Raw genomic sequence first — 17,263 nt, forward strand, 5'->3', positions numbered from 1 at the left:
ATGTGCTACATACAATGTTGCAGCTCGTAATTTGCTGATGTTATCATTTTCCTGCTTACTCTGAAAGCGAAAGATGGATTTTATAAAGGTAGTGATAATAAAAGGCAATAATAATGAAAGCTTAAAAAAAAAATGAGGTCTTTGACTTAGGAAAGAGTCGTCGGAGTGGGACCCTGTCGTAATCCGAGTGCCTGTAGTGATATTGCAGCTTCAGAATCTATTGCATTGTCTTCTAGGGCTAATCCACTTACATCGATTGTCTTTTTCCAGAATGTTCTGGCCGTGCTCGGAGGGTAAAACCAAACCAAACCCGTTGCTGTCGATTCGATTCTGACTCACAATGACTGTATAGTAACCCTATAGGACAGAGTAGAACTGCCCCTTGGGTTTCCAAGGAGCGGCTGGTGGATTCAAGCTGCCGACATGTTGGTTAGCAGCTGAGCACTTAACTGCTGCACCACCAGGGCTCCTCATAGGGTGGCAGACTTTAAATAGTTTGCTTTATAATGTCAGGGTGTGGTTTGGTTAAACTAATACAGGTGCCTGCAAGTCAAGTATGGAAATTTGGTTCATCTTGAATCATTTTAAAATCCTTAATAACTGAATGCCTTCTCATAAGTGTCAAAGTCACAGGCTGCAACAGGCATTTAGGTTATTTTCCAAGTGCACAAAGTTCCCTTCCTAACAACACTAGCTGAGATGCTCATTTCTCCACAGCCTCACCAGCAGTGGGTTTTATTAAACTTTTAAATTTCTGATTGGTGAAAAACTGATTCATTGCTTTTGATTTTTCGTTCTTATTAAAACAGCAATGGGGTTTTTCATACACTTTTTTTTCCACACACTTATTGGCCATTTTAACTTATTTGTTTTCTCTAAGCTACCTGCTCATCACCTTTGTATATTTTTCTGCCAGCTTGTCTTTTTCTTATTATGATTTTGTACTAGCTTTTGGTAAATTAAGAGTAAGGGCATTGGAAACCCTGGTGGCATAGTAGTTAAGAGCTACGGCTGCTAACCAAAAGAGTAGGTGTATTGACTGGAATGGGGAGGGGGATGAGGGAGGCTGGGCATGCTCTGTGTCTTGATTATTGGTGCAAACAGTTAATCGATGGACTATTCACCGAAAGGCTGGCAGCTCACACCCACCTAGAGGCACCTCTGAAGACAGGCCTGGCAATCTGCTTCCAAAAGGTCACAGCCTTGAAAACCCTATGGAGCAGTTCTACTCTGCATACATGAGGTCACCATGAGTCAGAATTGACTCAACTGTAATTGTTTTTTTAATAAAAATTAAGAAAATTAGCCCCATGCCTGTCAAATCTGTCATTAATATTTTCCTCAACTTGCACTTTATTGTTTCAATGGTTAAAAGCACTGACTCTATACATTCAAAAGAGTTAAAATATGTAAAATACGTCCACGTACATTTTTACGTATCATGTACATTTTTTGGATTGTGTGGTAACCCCCATCCAGTACCTTTTTCCAGAAACTGCCATGCCTTCTCATCTGATAACAATTTTTCAACAGCTCGCCTTACAAACCCAGGATCCGCTCCAATTAGATGGATCGAGGAAGTGAAGTCGAAGGAAATGTGGTTTCATAATGGAACCATTAATGCTATTTAACAACTGCTTAATTTCCTCATCAAAAAGCACGGAAGTCACGGGAGAAATGCCAAATCTTGCACAGAGCACGAAATTGATTCCTAATACCCTTTTGTCGTGCTGAGATCCGCCACGTATTCTCTTGGTATTACACACCCATTCGGCCTGCTTAAGGGCCAGGATCCAAAAGGTCCGTGAGAACCATCCTGACAGTTAATTGAGTGCGACAGCTGTGCTGTGTAGACTGGGACTCCGGGATAACAATTTTACAAGCCTGGGCATGTTTTGGGGTGAACCTTGGCACAGACCAGCCCAGCTCTCTAATCTTCTTAATCACTCATACAGTTACAGAAAGTGCAAAATAGATAAGCAGAGATGTTGTTGTTGAGTGCAGTCAAGTCGATTTTCAACTCATAATGATCCCAGGTGACACAGTAGAACTGACCCATAGGGTTTTCTAGGCGGTAAAGTTTATGGGGGCAGATAGACAGGTCTTTCTCCTTTAGAGCAGCTGGGTGGGTTTGAACTGCTCACCTTTCGGTTAGCAGCTGAGTGCTTATCCATTGTACCACCAGGGCTGGTTATAAGGAGACACCAAAAAAGAAAAAAAAAAAAAAAAAAACCCACTGCCATTGAGTTGATTCCGACTCATAGTGGCAGAGACAGCAAAAATTACTGCATTATCTGTGGGGGAATGAGTTCAAGCTCAATGGCTAATGTTGTTTGGATTATGTAACACATTTGTGTGGGTGTTTTGAAATGTCTGTGTTGTATTTTTTTAAAGTGGGGAAATAGAAAAAGTAAATAAAATGTTGCTAGTTGCTGTCAAATCAGCTCTGACTCATGGTGACCTTATCGTTAATAGAGCAAAACATTGCCCGGTCTTGTGCCATCCTCATGATCGTTGGCACGTCTGAGTCCATTGTTGCGGTTTTTGTGTCAGTCCATCTCACTGAGGGTTTTCCCCTCCTTTTTGTTGACCGTCTACTTTACCAAACATGATGTCACTACCCAAGTAGTACCAACTGATAGTATTTTGTAAAAATGAAAACAACACAGGTTTACAGGTGTTCATGTAAGATTTTCATTGTAATTGCCAAATATCAATGAAAGCTTCCGAAAGTTGGCACCAATTTACACAAGCAAAATTGCTCTATGAAGCTGCCTTTTCCTAATACTTTTGCCAGCAACGATTACATAAAATGTAAAAAGGTTGCCCATCAGATGAAAAAATGCTTTCTTATTTTGATTAGCATTCATTGTAGTATGAGTGTGGTAAGCTTATTTTTCTTATGATTTCCTGGCCATTTGTAATACATTTGCAGGGAATTCCCTGCTCAAATGCTTTGCCTATTTTTCTATTAGCTTGTTCATCTTTTACTTATTAACTTGAATCAGCTCTTAACAAAGTTAGGAAATTAACTCTTTGCTATATAGGTAGGTCCCTAGGGGGTGCAAAAGGTTTGCAGTGGACTACTAACCTAAAGGTTGATGATTCGAACCCACCCAGTGGTGCAGCTGAAGAAAGGCCTGGAAATCTGCTTCTGCAAATATTAAAAACCAAAAACCCATCGCCTTCGAGTAGATTCTGACTCACAGTGACCCTATAGGACAGAGTAGAACTGCCCTATAGGGTTTCCAAGGAGCAGCTGGTGGATTCGAACTGCTAGCAGCCTAGCTCTTTTTAAAAAATTTTTAAATTGTATTTTAGATGAGGGTTTACAGAGCAAATTAGTTTCTCATTAAACAATCAATACACATATTATTTTGTGACATTGGTTGCCATCCCCACGACATGTCAACACTCTCCCCTTCTTGACCTTGGGCTCCCCATTACCAGCTTTCCTGTCCGCTCCTGCCTTCTCGTCCTTGCCCCTGGGCTGGTGTGCGCATTTAGTCTCCTTTGTTTTATGGGCCTGTCTAATCTTTGGCTGAAGGGTGAGCCTCAGGAGTGACTTCAGTACTGAGTTAAAAGGGAGTCCAGGGGCCATACTCTCAGAGTTTTCTCCAGTTTCTGTCAGACCAGTAAGTCTGGGTGTTTTTTTTTTGTGAGTTAGAATTTTTTTGTACATTGATCTCCAGCTCTGTCTGGGACCCTCTATTGTGATCCCTGTCAGAGCAGTCGGCGGTGGTAGCCGGGCACCATCTAGTTGTGCTGGACTCAGTCTGGTGGAGGCTGTGGTAGTTGTGGTCCATTAGTCCTTTGGACTCATCTTTCCCTTGTGTCTTTGGTTTTCGTTATTCTCTCTTGCTCCAGATGGGGTGAGACCAGTGGGATATTTTAGATAGCAGCTGAGCTCTTAACCACAGCCAAGAAAAACTTATGGAGCAGTTCTACTCTGTAACACATAGGGTCGCCATGGTACAACGAGTTTTTGTTTGTTTGCTTTTGCTATATATGGGGGATATTTTCCAAGTGCTTTATAGCAGCATTTGGCGCGTGGTTGTTTTTACTTTTTATGTTGGCAAAAGAATTCGTTTTCCTCCTTTAATGGTGACTAGGTTTTATACCTTGCTTAGAAAGGCCTTTCTCATCCCAGATGATGGGTGAATTCAGCTATATTCTCTTCTACAACTTATGTAATTTTATTTTTTATATTTTATTCTTTGACCTAGGTCCCTGGGTGGTGCAAACAGTGAAACCTAGGCTCCTAACCTAAAGGTTGGCATAACCCACCAAGGAGCACTGCGGAAGAAAGGTCTGTCAATCTGCTTCCCTGAAGATTACAGCCAAGAAAACCCTATGGTGCACAGTTCTACTCTATAACACACAGGGTCATCATGATTCAGAATCGACTCGATGACAACAGATTTGGTTTGGGTTTTGGTATTATTTGACCTGGAATTTTTCTTTTATAAGGGAAACTAGCTCCCCTACCCACAGTGGCCACAGTACCTTAAATAATCTCTTTTCCCGCTGATTTGCCCAACCACCTGTATCCCAAACAAAATTTCCCTGTTTATGGAGTCTATTTCTGGATTTGCTTTTCTGTTCTACTGTTATTGTGGATCCATAATATATTTTCAGAACATATTTTAACATTCCACAATCCTTACCTTTAACATCGCACCCCCTTTCCTTGTCTGTTTTGGAATTTTCCTGGCCACTGTAGCAGCAAGAATTGTCAACAATTCACCCTGCAATCACAGGAAATGCTCCAGTTAAACAGATCATAAGGCTTTGAAAAAAGGAGCCCTGGTGGCACAGTGGTTAAGAGAGCTCAGCTGCTAACCAAAAGGTTGGCAGTTCGAATCCACCAGTCACTCCTTGGATACCCTATGGGGGCAGTTCTACTCTGTCCTATGGGGTTGCTATGAGTCAGAATTGATTCATCAGCAACAGGTTTGGTTTCTTTTTTGTTTTTTTTTTGGTGGCACAGTGGTTAAGCACTCAGCTGCTAAGCGAAAGGTCGGTGCTTTGAACCCACCAGCTGCTCTGCAGAAGACAGATGTGGCAGTCTGCTTCCGTAAAGATTTACAGCCTTGGAAACCCTATGGGGCAGTTCCGTCCTTTATGGTCTCTATGATTCAGAATTAACTAGACGGCAACGGGTTTGAATTTTGGGGTTGTTTTAAGGCTTTGAAAGGCGGTAGCGTTGGTTCAGTGTAGAATTCTCACTTTCCATGTGGGAGGCCTGGGTTCGATTCCCAGCCGATGCACCCCATGAGCAGCCATCACCCATCTGTCAGTGGAGGCTTGTGTGTTGCCATGATGTCAAACAGATTTCAGTGGAGCTTCCAGACTAGATGAACTGGGAAGAAAGGCCTGGCAGTCTACATCAGAAAATCAGCCAATGAAAATCCTATGGATCATAACCATCTGATCCACTACCCATCATGGGGATGGTGCAGGACAGGGCAGTGTTTCATTCATTTGTTCATGGGGTTGCCATGAGTCAGGGCCAACTTAATAGCAGCTAACAACAACAAGGCTTGAAAATTAGTGGTAGGAGATTTTTGTTTCAGCGTTGAATTTTTAACACTATCTAACAACTTCTTACATTCTTTACTGAAAACAAAGAGGTATTAGAAGAACACCCCAAGTTTACTATAAGCACAAAAATGATCTGTAAGGCCAGACTATCCCGGCAAAATTTGTTCCGGTTTCACTCCTAATTATCATGGAGGAACTGGAGCAGGCAGGTTGTAGATGGACACAAGAAATTCCTGCCCCATGGTCAAGAAGAGCACAAAGTTCAGAGTTTTAAAGCAAGTTGGCACGAAAACAAAAATAAACCAAAAAAAAAAAATGGTTGCCATCGAGTTGATTCCAACTCATAGCCACCCTATAGGACAGAGTAGAACTGTCCCATAGGGTTTCCAAGGAGCGGTTGGTGGTTTCAAACTACCAACTTTCAGTTAGCAGCCGAGCACCTAACCATTTTCTTAGGCTACAGCCAAGAAAACCCTATAGAGCAGTTCTACTTTATAACAAATGGGGTCACCATGAGTCAGAATCAACCTGACAGCAACAGGTTTGGATTTGTGTGTATGGAGGGAGGAAAGAGTTTACCAGTTTACTAATCCAGGGAGCATTTAACACAATTCCAAATATATGTTCACATGTCAAAAGAGAATCTTTACCCCAAAACCTAGAAAAATGAGTTGTCCTGGCAACTCTAACCAACGGACTCTAGGTTATGAAATGCAAATACTGAGCAATACTGAGGACAAGGAAGTGGAGCCGCATGGCGCTATAGACAGAAGCACCATACCATCCCTCTACAGTGAAGACCCAAAAACCTAAGTAAAAGAGATACAAACGTCAATCCTGGAACCCTAAGTACCTAATGAAGGAATAATGACCTCTATCAAGCACCGAATGTAATAAGAAACTGACAGAGAACAGAGAACAAGGAGAGCTACAGAGTGGATGTCCCTACCAGCTACGGATAGACCCCAAAAGAAAAACACCAAGACGTATTATAATCACACTAGCTAAAACAAAAGACACAGAAAGAATCCTGAGGGCAGCTTGAGAAAAACGAAAACTCACATACAAAGAGGAAACAATAAGACTAAGCTCTGATTACTCAGTAGAAACATGCAGGCAAGAATGCAATGGGGTGTTATATATTATATCTTGAAAGAAAAAAACTGCCAATCAAGAATAATATATCTTGCAAAACTCTCACTCAAATATGTTGGTGAAATTAGGACATTTCCAGATAAACAGAAATTAATGGAATACCAACCAAACCAAACCAAACTTACAAGAATTATTAAAGACAGCGTTTCTGGTAGAGAGCCAACAACATCAGACAACAACTTCAATCAAGGTCATAAGACAGCATCAGCCAGACACCAACCTAGATAAGGAACTCCCTAGGATAAAACAAAACTAAAAGATTTACAACAGGGAAGCAGAGATGTCAACCTGTAAATGACAACAATGTCAAAACAATAAAACAGGAGGAAGGAAAGGAGAGAAAGGAGAGAGAGAGAAGAAACAGAAATTAAAAAAAAAAGAACAAAGCAACAAACCAAGAAAGGAAAGGAAGGAAGGGAGAGAGAGAAGTTGGCTGGGAAGGAGAAAGGAAAGGAAGGAAGGGAGAGAGAGAGGAGCAAGAAAAAGTTTTAAAAAATGACAAAACAAAAACGTCTCTGAAGGGGCTGGCTGGTGGGGGTGGGGCTGACCCCGGTGTCAGTGACCTGGTGTCTCTCTGGTCTGTTGGAAAGTGGTATAGGCTGTGTAGAGGGAAGAATGTTGGGAGGTGGAAAGTGTGTATTTCTGGTTACTGGGTGCTCTGTCTCCTGTTGGGAGCTTTGTGAAGTTGCCTTCCCTTATTCCCTGTCTGCTTTCCTTGGTGGCTGGTCCAAGATGGCGAATCCCTGCAGCCTTAGCTGGTAGGGGATCTCCACTCTGTAGTTCTCCTCGTTCCCTGTTCTCCGCCAGTTTCTTATTCCATTTGGTGATTGATCGAGTTGTTTATTCCTTAGGGCTGATGCTTAGGGCTCCAGGATTGAGGTTTGTATCAGTTTTACTTAGTTTTTCAGGTCTTTGCTGAAGAGGGAAGGCATGGTGCTTCTGTCTATAGTGCCATGTTGGCTCTTCCTCCTCAACTTCCATTTCATGATAGGTTGTAAATTCTAACCTCTACCTGTGGTTATAATCCAATTTGTGAATAGGTTGTGCTTATTACGTTCAGGAGGCAGGTTCAGGTTCTGTTAATGATGATAAGTTTATGATTGTTATGTTAAGAGGTAAGGTTCTGTTTGTTATGTTAATGAGCCAGGATTAGGGTCAGATGCATCTTAAGTCACCACCCTTACTGAAGTCACACCCTTGAGTCATACCTTTAATCTTACAAGAGATAAAAGGAGAGAGAAGCAAGCAGAGAGAGGAAGGACAAGACTACCAGCAAGAAAGAAGAGCTGAGAGTGGAGCGCATCCCTTGAAAGTTGTGTGGGGAGGGGGGAAGTGTCTCTGTTTTGACCTCAGTTTTTTATAAAGAATGTAAGTAGTTGATAGAGGTTGTTAGTGATCAACTTTGAAACAGATATTTCTTGGGACTCCTTTCAAAATCCTGAGTGAGCTTAAATGAAGATTCAGAAAAGGGAACCTGGTTTCCACTTGCATCTACTGCTCAGTGTGTGTCAAGTTTTTCCTTGGGCACTTGAAGCAAATTGGGCTCCTAAGGTGAAGAAAGCCTGTAGCTGACCAGCTCCCGATTAAAAAATTGGGTTTACTGGGGCTTCAATGTGTTGACTGATTGCACCAGGATCAGTCAATGTGAATGTTTATGTATAAAATAAAGTTGAGCAAATTAAATATCTGTTTAGTCTTTTTTGTGGGTCTCTGAGAGGCACAAACAGTTAAGCACTTAGCTGCTAACCAAGAGGTTAGGGTTCAGATCCACCCAGAGGCACCTAGGAATAAAGTCCTGGTGATCTACAGTAGAAAAATCAGCTGTTGAAAACCCTATGGAACACAGCTCTACTCTGACACACTTGGGGTTGCCATGAGTTAGAACTGACTCCACCGCTACTGATTAGTGGTTGGTTAGTCTCTTTTATAGGTTGAGATTACATGGACTATTCAATTTAAGAAAAGGGTCTCTTGCTAAACAGTACACACAGTCCTATCTTCCCAGCCAGCTTTAGTGGTTGTCTAATCCAGGTGTGAGCTAGAAAGATTGTCAACCTTCCATGAGAGAAGAAGCCATTGAGACGGCTCTCCTCTTTTTGTGACTTTCCTCTGATATGAAGGGTTCTTCTACAAGTCTTGGGAGATTCTCCCACCTTCCAGACGTTTCTAGAACAGGTGACTGATGGTGTAAATTACTTGAAAGTGCTAATTTATTTTTTAAAGCAGCTGGAAGATGAAAACCACTCCCTCCCCTCTCCTTAGACAGCAACTGAGGTCTTATTGGCTAAAAACTTTTCTCCTATCTGAGCCTCTCCCTAGCTAAGGAGTCCTGAACCAGGGTGGCTACCTACATCAGAATCACCAGGGATCTTTGTTAAAAACACCCTTTCCTGGCCTCAGCTGCTGAATCAGGATCTTTGGGGGTCATGCTTGCATCTGCTTCTCCTTCAGTTGCTCCAGAGAATTCTAATTCGCTCTTGAGTTGGAGAACTCTAGTTGGAATAATTCGGACTGGGCATAAGGGCAGGATCCTTAGGGGTGAATGTTGGGGTTTTGTGCAATGTGGTTGGAGATTCTCAGAAGGTGAACGAGAGACCAAAATGGAAGCTGGGATTTGAGGAGCTACCGAGGAGCTGGAGTACACTCACATAGGGTGAGATGAAAGGTTTATTTAGCGTGTCCATTCCCCAAACCCTCTTCCCCCACCCCCACCCTCTTCCTGCCACCCTTGCCCCTTTTCACCCCCTTTTCTCCCACCACCATCCCTCTTCCCCAACTCCTGTTCCCCCACACTCATCCCTTTTTCCCCTCTTCTCTCACACCATCCCTCTTCCCCCACCTCCACCCCTGTTCCCTCACTCCACCCCTCTTCACCCTCCTTCTCCCACTCCATTCTTCTTCCCTTACCCCCACCCATTCCCCAATCCTCTCCTCTTCCCCCCGTTTTCCCACTTTCATCCCTCTTCCCCCACTTCTGTTCCCCACCACTTCTAACCCTCTTATTCCTCCACCCTCACGATGGAAAAAGCCATATTTGGCCAATATCTTTACAAGTCCCTCCCACAATGTAGTCCTTCCCTCTAGTTACACCTAGTCCATCAGGAAAGTCTGAAACACCCATACGGCTTGCTATGGGGGGATACTGGGAGGGGCCTGGTGGGGTACAGGAGATGCTGGCTCTCTGCAAGGAAACCCGTCGGACGACCTCTTAGAAGGGCCAGCGTGCTGTACGGGGTGTGCTAAGAGCAAGGCCCAGACAGTCTCCTCTGGGGAGAAGGGAGGGTGCTGAGGACAGCTGTGGACACCACCAGGCCTAAAGGTGAAGCTTTCTTGTTGCATTATGCTCATCCATGCTTTCATTCAGCCAATAATTATTGAGTCTCTGGCACAAGCGGTTTGCACGCAGCTGGTAACAGAGGATTTTTCATTCAGAATCAACCAGTGGTGCCACAAAAGATAGGCTTAGCCATCTGCTTCTTTGAAGGTTACCTGTTGCTACTGAGTCAATTCTAACTCATGGGTGACCCCACGTGTTACAGAGTAGAACTGCTCCATAAGGTTTCCTTGGCTGTAATCTTTATGGAAGTAGATCACAAAGCTTTTCTTCTGAGGTGCCACTGGGTGAGTTCCAACTGTCAGTCTTTGGATTAGTAACCGAGAGTAAACCCTTTGTGCCACCCAGGGACTTAAAGGCCAAGAAAACCCTATGGAGCAGTTCTACTCTGTAATAGTTGGGGTCACTATGAGTCAGAATCCATTAGATGACAAGGGGTTTACTGTGCGCCAGGCGCTGTGAGGTGTTGCAGATACAGCTGGGACCAAGAGACAGATTCCTGCCCATGTGGAGCTGACATTCTGATGGGGAGACAGACCACATGTGGATACATAATATGTAGGGGGTGTGAGGACTGTGGTGAAAAGCTGAGCAGGAGAGTGTCAGGGTGAGAGAGAGTGTGCGTGTGTGTGAAAGAAAGAGAGAGAGAGAGTGTGTGAGTATTGTGAGAGTGTGTGAGAGAGAAAGACTGTGTGTGAGAGAGTGTGTGTATGTGAGAGACAGAGGGAGAGATGCCCATATATAGAAGCCAGGTAGGACCTCTCTGAGGAGATCATATTTGAATAGATATCTGAAGGAGGTGAGGGAGGGGACAAGAAGCTGACTGGTGGAAGAACAACCCAGGCAGGGGGAACAGCCAGTACGAAGGAAAGCAGGAGGTGTGTGGTCCTTTTGAGATAAATTGAGGAGACTGATGTGGCTGGAACAGGAGGAGTGAGGAGGAAGTGAGGAGGTAAGGTCAGACATTTCAGGGGCTGATAGTGCAGGGCCATGTGGACCTCGGTGAGGGGGAAATTGGGCTTTGATCTCAGTGAGATGAGAGGGTTCTGAGCTGAAGTCCTGATCTGACTTAGGCCTTGACAGCCTCCCTGTGGCTGCTGGTGGGGAGCAGACTGGGGTGGGTGTGCAGGCTGGAGGGTGGGGGAGCCAGGAGCCCAGGCAGGAGGTGTGTTAGCTTCCTAGAGCTGCCATCACCGAGTACCACAAACTGGCTGACTTAAAACCACAATCATTTATTGTCTCACAGTTCTGGAGGCCGCAAGTCCAGAATCAAAGTTGGGCAGGGCCATGCTCCCTCTGAAGGCCTAGGAGAAGGTCCTTCCTGGGCTCTTGAAGCCTCTGGTGGTTCCTGGCAATCCTTGGCGTTCCTTGGCTTATAGATGTGCGTATCACTCCATTCTCTGCCTCTGTCTTCACGTGGCTGCTTCCTCCTGTGTCTGTCTGTGTCTCTTCTCTTTTTATAAGGACACCAGCTATGTTGCATTAGGACACACTCTCCTCCAATATGACCTCATGTTAATTAATAACATCTTCAAAGACCCTATGTCCAAACAAGGTCACATTCACAGGTTCTGGGGGTTAAGACTTCAACATATCTTTTGGGGGGACACAATTCAACCCGTAACAGTAGGGAACTACAGTAGTCCAGTGACGGTGATGATGGTTGGACCAGGGGCTGTGGATGTTCTAGAAATAGCTGCCCACTTAGGGAGGCTAGGTAGGGGCAGGTCAACAAGAAAGAAGTGGTTGCATTAATTTATTTATTCGTTTACTTATCTTTTCTTGTTACCTTTTCAATTTTGAATAAAATAAATCTTTTACATACAATGAAGTGAGTAATTTTAAGTGAACTACTTAATGAGTTTTGCTGTTTATAGGCACCCGTGTAACCCATAGCCCTAACAAAATACAGAACAATGGCATCATTCCAGAAGTTTCCTCTTCCTCGAGTCCAACTCATAGTGACCCTATAGGACAAAGTAGAACTGCCCCATAAAGTTTCTACCCTGGAGGTGTAGTGGTTAAGAGCTATGGCTGCTAACCAAAAGGCCAGCAGTTCAAATCCACAAGGTGCTCCTTGGAAACTATATGGGGCAGTTCTACTTTGTCCTGTAGGGTCACTATGAGTAGGAATCGACTTGATGGCAATGTTTTTTTTTCAAATAGAGTTTCCAGGCTATAAATCTTTAAGGAAGCAGACTGCCACATTTTTTCTCCCCCAGAAAGCCTGGTGGGTTCCAACTGCTGACATTTCAGTTAGCAGCCAAGCTCTTAACCACTGGGCCACCAGGGCTCCTTCTAAAACACCCCAACACCCACCAATGATAGTATCTTCTAAACAAAAGAATATGAACTATGGGAATATTTTCAAAAAGTAGATTATGGGACATTCTTGGAAAGGTGTAATCTGCAGTAGGAGAACCTGCACTGCTGATGTGGCTGCATGTTTGAGCATGTGGGTCGGGGGCCTCAGTGGATAGGTTGTAAGTGAGTGTAATGGCTGAGGAATTTCAGGCCTGAGGAAGTCCACTCCTGGCCAAACTCACATGACACAAGTCCCTGTTCTAGAACCCACATGATCCCTGAGATGTGAGGAGGGCCAGCACACCTGCTGGCCATCCCTCCTGACCCCAGTAGTGACTGGCACATTCTAGAACCTTACAGCACCAAGTCCTGTTCTAGGGATGTTTTTGTGCTTCTTGTCAGCTGGGACATTTATATTTCCCATCAAGAAAGTGAACTTTTGTGGGTGCGAGTTTGTCATTGAACACTTGGGATACAAAAAATTCTAAACTTTCCCCTTTCCCTGTCCCCTAAGCTTAAAAAATATATATCTTTAGTGAGATATAGTTCACGTATCATACAATTCACCGCTGTAAAGTGCGTAATTCAATGGTTATTAGTATATTCACAGAGTTGTGCAAACGTCACCACAATTACAGAACATCACTTCAGTGAGAAATCCCATACCTATTAGTAGTCAGCCCACCCTGTCCCACCACCACTCCATCTCCCACAGCCTCTTCTCCTGCAGCTCCCCACCCTCCTACTTATCTACTTTCTGTCTCTATGGTTTGTGCTATTCTGGAAAGTTTCAAGTAAATGGAATCGGACAATACGTGGTCTTTTGTGTCTAGCTTCTTTCACTCAGCATTTTTTTGAGATTAATCCATGTTGAAGCATGCATCAGTGCTTCATCCATTTTTTTAGCTGAATAATATCCCATTATATGGACATACTACATTTTGTTTATCCCTCCATCAGTTGATGGACATTTGGGTGATTTCCACTTTTTGGCTATTGTGAATAGTGCTGCTATAAACATTGTTGTCCAAATTTTTGTGTGGACTTATGGTTTCATTTGTCTTTGGCATATACCTAAAAGTGGAATTGCTAGGTCGTATGGTAACTCTGGAAATCCTGGTGGCGTAGTGGTTAAGAGTTGGGCTGCTAACCAAAAGGTTGGCAGTTCATATCCACCAGGCGCTTCTTAGAAATCCTATGAGGAGTTCTACTCTGTCCTAAAGGGTCACGATGAGTCGGAATTGACTTGATGGCAATGGATTTTTTTTTTTTTTTTGGTATAGTATCTCTACATTTAACTGTTTAAAGAACTACCAGACTTTTCACCAACAGCTGCACCATTTTATATTCTTGACAACAGTGTATGAGGGTTCCAATTTGTCCACATCCTTGCCTACACTTGTTATTGTCTGACCTTCTTAAAAAGATTTTTATTTTATTATTTCTTTTATTGCGCTTTAGACGAAGGTTTACAGAGCGATTTAGTTTCTCATTAAACAATTATTACCCATATTGTTTTGTGACATTGGTTGTTAACACTGTGACGTGTCTACACTCTACCCTTCTCGACTTTGGCTTCCCCATTTCCATTTGTTTAGCTTTTCTGTCCCTTCCTGCCTTCTTGTCCTCACCCCTGGGCTGATGTGCCCGTTTAGTCTCTTATGCATGTTTGAGCTACGTGTATTATTGCTTGTTTGATGGGCCTATCTAATCTTTGACTGAAGGGGGAACCTCAGGATATTGACTTCAGTACTGAGTTAAAAGGGTGTCTGGGGCCATACTCCATGAGTTTGAATTTTTCTCCTGCTCTGTCTGGGAACCTCACTGTGATCCCTGTCAGAGCAGTCAGTAATGGTAACCAGGCAACATCTGGTTGTGCTGGACTCAGTCTGGTGGAGGCTGTGGTACTGGTGGTCCATTAGTCCTTTGGACTAATCTTTCCCTTGTGGTTTTGGTTTTCTTCATTCTCCCTTGCTGCAGATGGGGTGTGACCAGTGGTGGAGTATCTTAGATGGCTGCTCACGAGCTTTTATGACCCCAGAACCTACTCACCAAAGAAGGATGTAGAACATTTTCTTTGTAATATTATCTGACTCTTTAATTACAGCCATCCTAGTGAAGTGGTATCTCATAGTCGTTTTGATTTGCATTTCGTGATAGCTATTGATGTCAAGCATCTTTTCATGTGCTTCCTGGCCACCTATATATCTTCTTTAGAGAAATGTTTATTCAGATTCTTTGTCCACTCCCAAGCTTTTTAGCATATCCTGGGTGTACGAAATAAAAGCTGAAAAATATTACCTTGTAAATTTAACCAGGAACATTATAAAACAAAGTGAAATGGCAGAATAATTAGACCTACTAATATTAAAGTGTAGTGAGAATAATTCAAGGATTTTGGTACCAGAGAAGAGAAAGACAAATAAATCAATGAAACAGATGGGGAAGTCCAGAGATAAACTCATCTACACTTGAGAATTTAAGGTAAGAATGGAAAAAAAATACTGTGGCGAAAGAGAGGTTATTCAGCAAAAGGTAAAGAGTTCTCATGGCACAAAAGATTAAGCACCTGAATGCTAACCAAAAGGCTGACAGTTTGAACCCACCCAGCAGCTCTACAGGAGAAAGATGTGATGATCTGCTTCCATAAAGATTACAGCCAAGGAAACCCTATAGGGCAGTTCCACTCTGTCACATGGGTTGCTACGCATTGAAATTCACTCAACAGCATCCAAGAACAACACAATAAACTTATTGTTTGGGGGAAAAAATAAACTGAGGTATCCAAAGTGAAAGGAGGAGAAATGAAGTGAAGAAGGCAAACTGAGGGATACATAGAGAGGGGGAGAGAGAGAATGAGCAGAAGAACAGACAGAGGGAAGGAACTAAGGAAAAAAGAGGGGACAGGCAGAGGAAAAAAGACAACTGCTGTCCAGTCCATCCTGACTCATGGTGACTCCATGTGCTAAAGAGTAGAACTGCTCTGTAGGGTTTTTTTGGCTGTATGGAGCTTCTGGGTAAACTCAAACCATTTGTACCATCCAGGGACAATTACATTATAAGGAAATCAAAAGGCAAAGGACAAAACAATACCAAAATAGTTTTAATTTATTTTTCTTTCATTAAAATCATATACATATCTGTGTTAAAAAATCCATGCTCCCAGTGTAAAATGCAAATAGAAAATTGGCATTCAATATATATAAAATATAACAACAAATAAAGCCAATAACAGTATCTACATTGATTTAATACTCTACACTAAAATAGGATAAATTGAAATCTATAAAATTGAACGAAGTTTAAAATTAGACAAAGAATGAGCGAACAGTTAACTGCAGAATAAATCCATATGGTCAATAAGCATTGAATATTCCTTGACTTGGTTTTTACATAAAGGAAACGAAAAACAACCAACAGAGACATGATGATTTCACTCATCAACCTGAAAAACGTAGGGTATCCAAGGCTGTAAATCTTTACGGAAGCAGACTTCCACATTTTTCTCCTGCGGAGTTGCTGGTGGGTTGGAACTGCTGAACTTTTTGGGTTAGCAGCCGAGCACTTTAATCACTGTACTACCAGGGGTCCTGTTACAAGAATTTACAAGACATCCCAAAACGGAGTATAATTACAACAGATCACAAAAAGGAGGCTATTTCACGTACATTATATCATAGTTCCAGGCGCTGTCACTGATCAATGTTGAGTTGGGTAGCCCTAACTCTGGCAGTATCAGCCTCAGGTATGACAGGTACACTTGAAGATTCCCCTGTTGAAGAGTACCTTGGATGCCCAGGTAACACTCCAGTGGAATGGGAAACACCCCAAGTCTGAACTTGCTCAGCGGGAGGGTGTGCTGAAGCAGGCCCTCCAGGACAGCCATGGAGACTGAGTTTCCACAGAAGCTGAAGGTGGTGAGCTGGGAGCAGCGGCCCAGGGCAGGCAGAATAGTGGTGAGCTGGGAGTCAGTGATCCCACACCCATCAAAGTTCAGGTGGTGGAGGGTGGCTGAGTTTTCCTCTAGCAGAACTTAGAGGAACTCAGGACTTAAGCCAGTTAGGTTGACATCTCTCAAATTCAGGTACCTTAGGTGGCTGGTGTTTGGGCACAAGGAAAGGTATATCAAGTCGGACTCCAAAAGCAAGCAGTTAGTTATTGTGAGGGTCTCCAAGGGGTTCTTCAGGCACCTAAGCACCTGATCCAGATGGCCTTTGAGGAAGAGAACAGAGCCCAGGTAGAGCTTCTGGAGCTGGTGCAGACAGAGCAACTGAGAGCTAAACTGGGCAACTAGCTTCTCCACCTACTCCTCCATCGCCCAGTTTAAACATCTGGCCGAAGTGAGGAGCAAACCTGGCCAGGGTGGACAGTTCCTAGATGTAATTCACTTCCACCTCCTGCACATAGTCAGAATCTTCTCAATATTTTGGAGGGGCATCGCAACTATCTTCAGCTTTCTACAGCACAGCTGTAGCCAACCTTTACTCTGCTTGATCCCCTTAATGAGGAAGGTGAGGAATTCATCCTGGGTGGCTTCCTCGAGGCACAGGTCTATGAGAATCTCCAAGGGGAACAAGGTTTGCTTCTCCCCTGTCCTTGAATCGTCCACTTTTATCCTCTTTATCCTGGGCTGACTGACCTCTGGATCCCCGAATGAGCACACAGAGGACCCGTCCCAGGTTCCAGACCACCTGTTCCAGAAGTTGGTGTTAGCATTCACCCGTAAATCCAGAACTTTCAGTTTCCATCTCCTGGGGCGGACCTTCTGGGCAAGCAGGACATCCAGCCCCTCCAGTGCAGCTTTTAACACGTCCTGGGGAGCCCGCTGAGACTTCATCAGAGCCCCTAGGGGAAGGTGGCTGAAGGGCCAGGCCTGCACCATTGCCTTCAGAGTCTCGCTGTGTCTCCCAGCCACAGCCTCCATGA

At 43.6% G+C, this 17,263-nt stretch overlaps 1 protein-coding gene across 1 annotated transcript in view; it reads right to left on the minus strand.

Moving 5' to 3' along the window:
- The window catches only part of PNMA8C (PNMA family member 8C), a 53,792-nt gene extending 36,531 nt beyond the window's left edge, over nucleotides 1-17,261 (minus strand). The window contains 3 exon segments of the mRNA XM_023736193.1: nucleotides 16,124-16,656; nucleotides 16,658-16,751; nucleotides 16,823-17,261. Coding sequence (XP_023591961.1) covers nucleotides 16,124-16,656; nucleotides 16,658-16,751; nucleotides 16,823-17,261 — 1,066 coding nt within the window.
- Nucleotides 17,262-17,263: the final 2 nt, after the last annotated feature.

This window comes from Trichechus manatus, unplaced genomic scaffold (assembly GCF_000243295.1).
Source record: "Trichechus manatus latirostris isolate Lorelei unplaced genomic scaffold, TriManLat1.0 scaffold00087, whole genome shotgun sequence".
Lineage (NCBI taxonomy): Eukaryota > Metazoa > Chordata > Mammalia > Sirenia > Trichechidae > Trichechus > Trichechus manatus.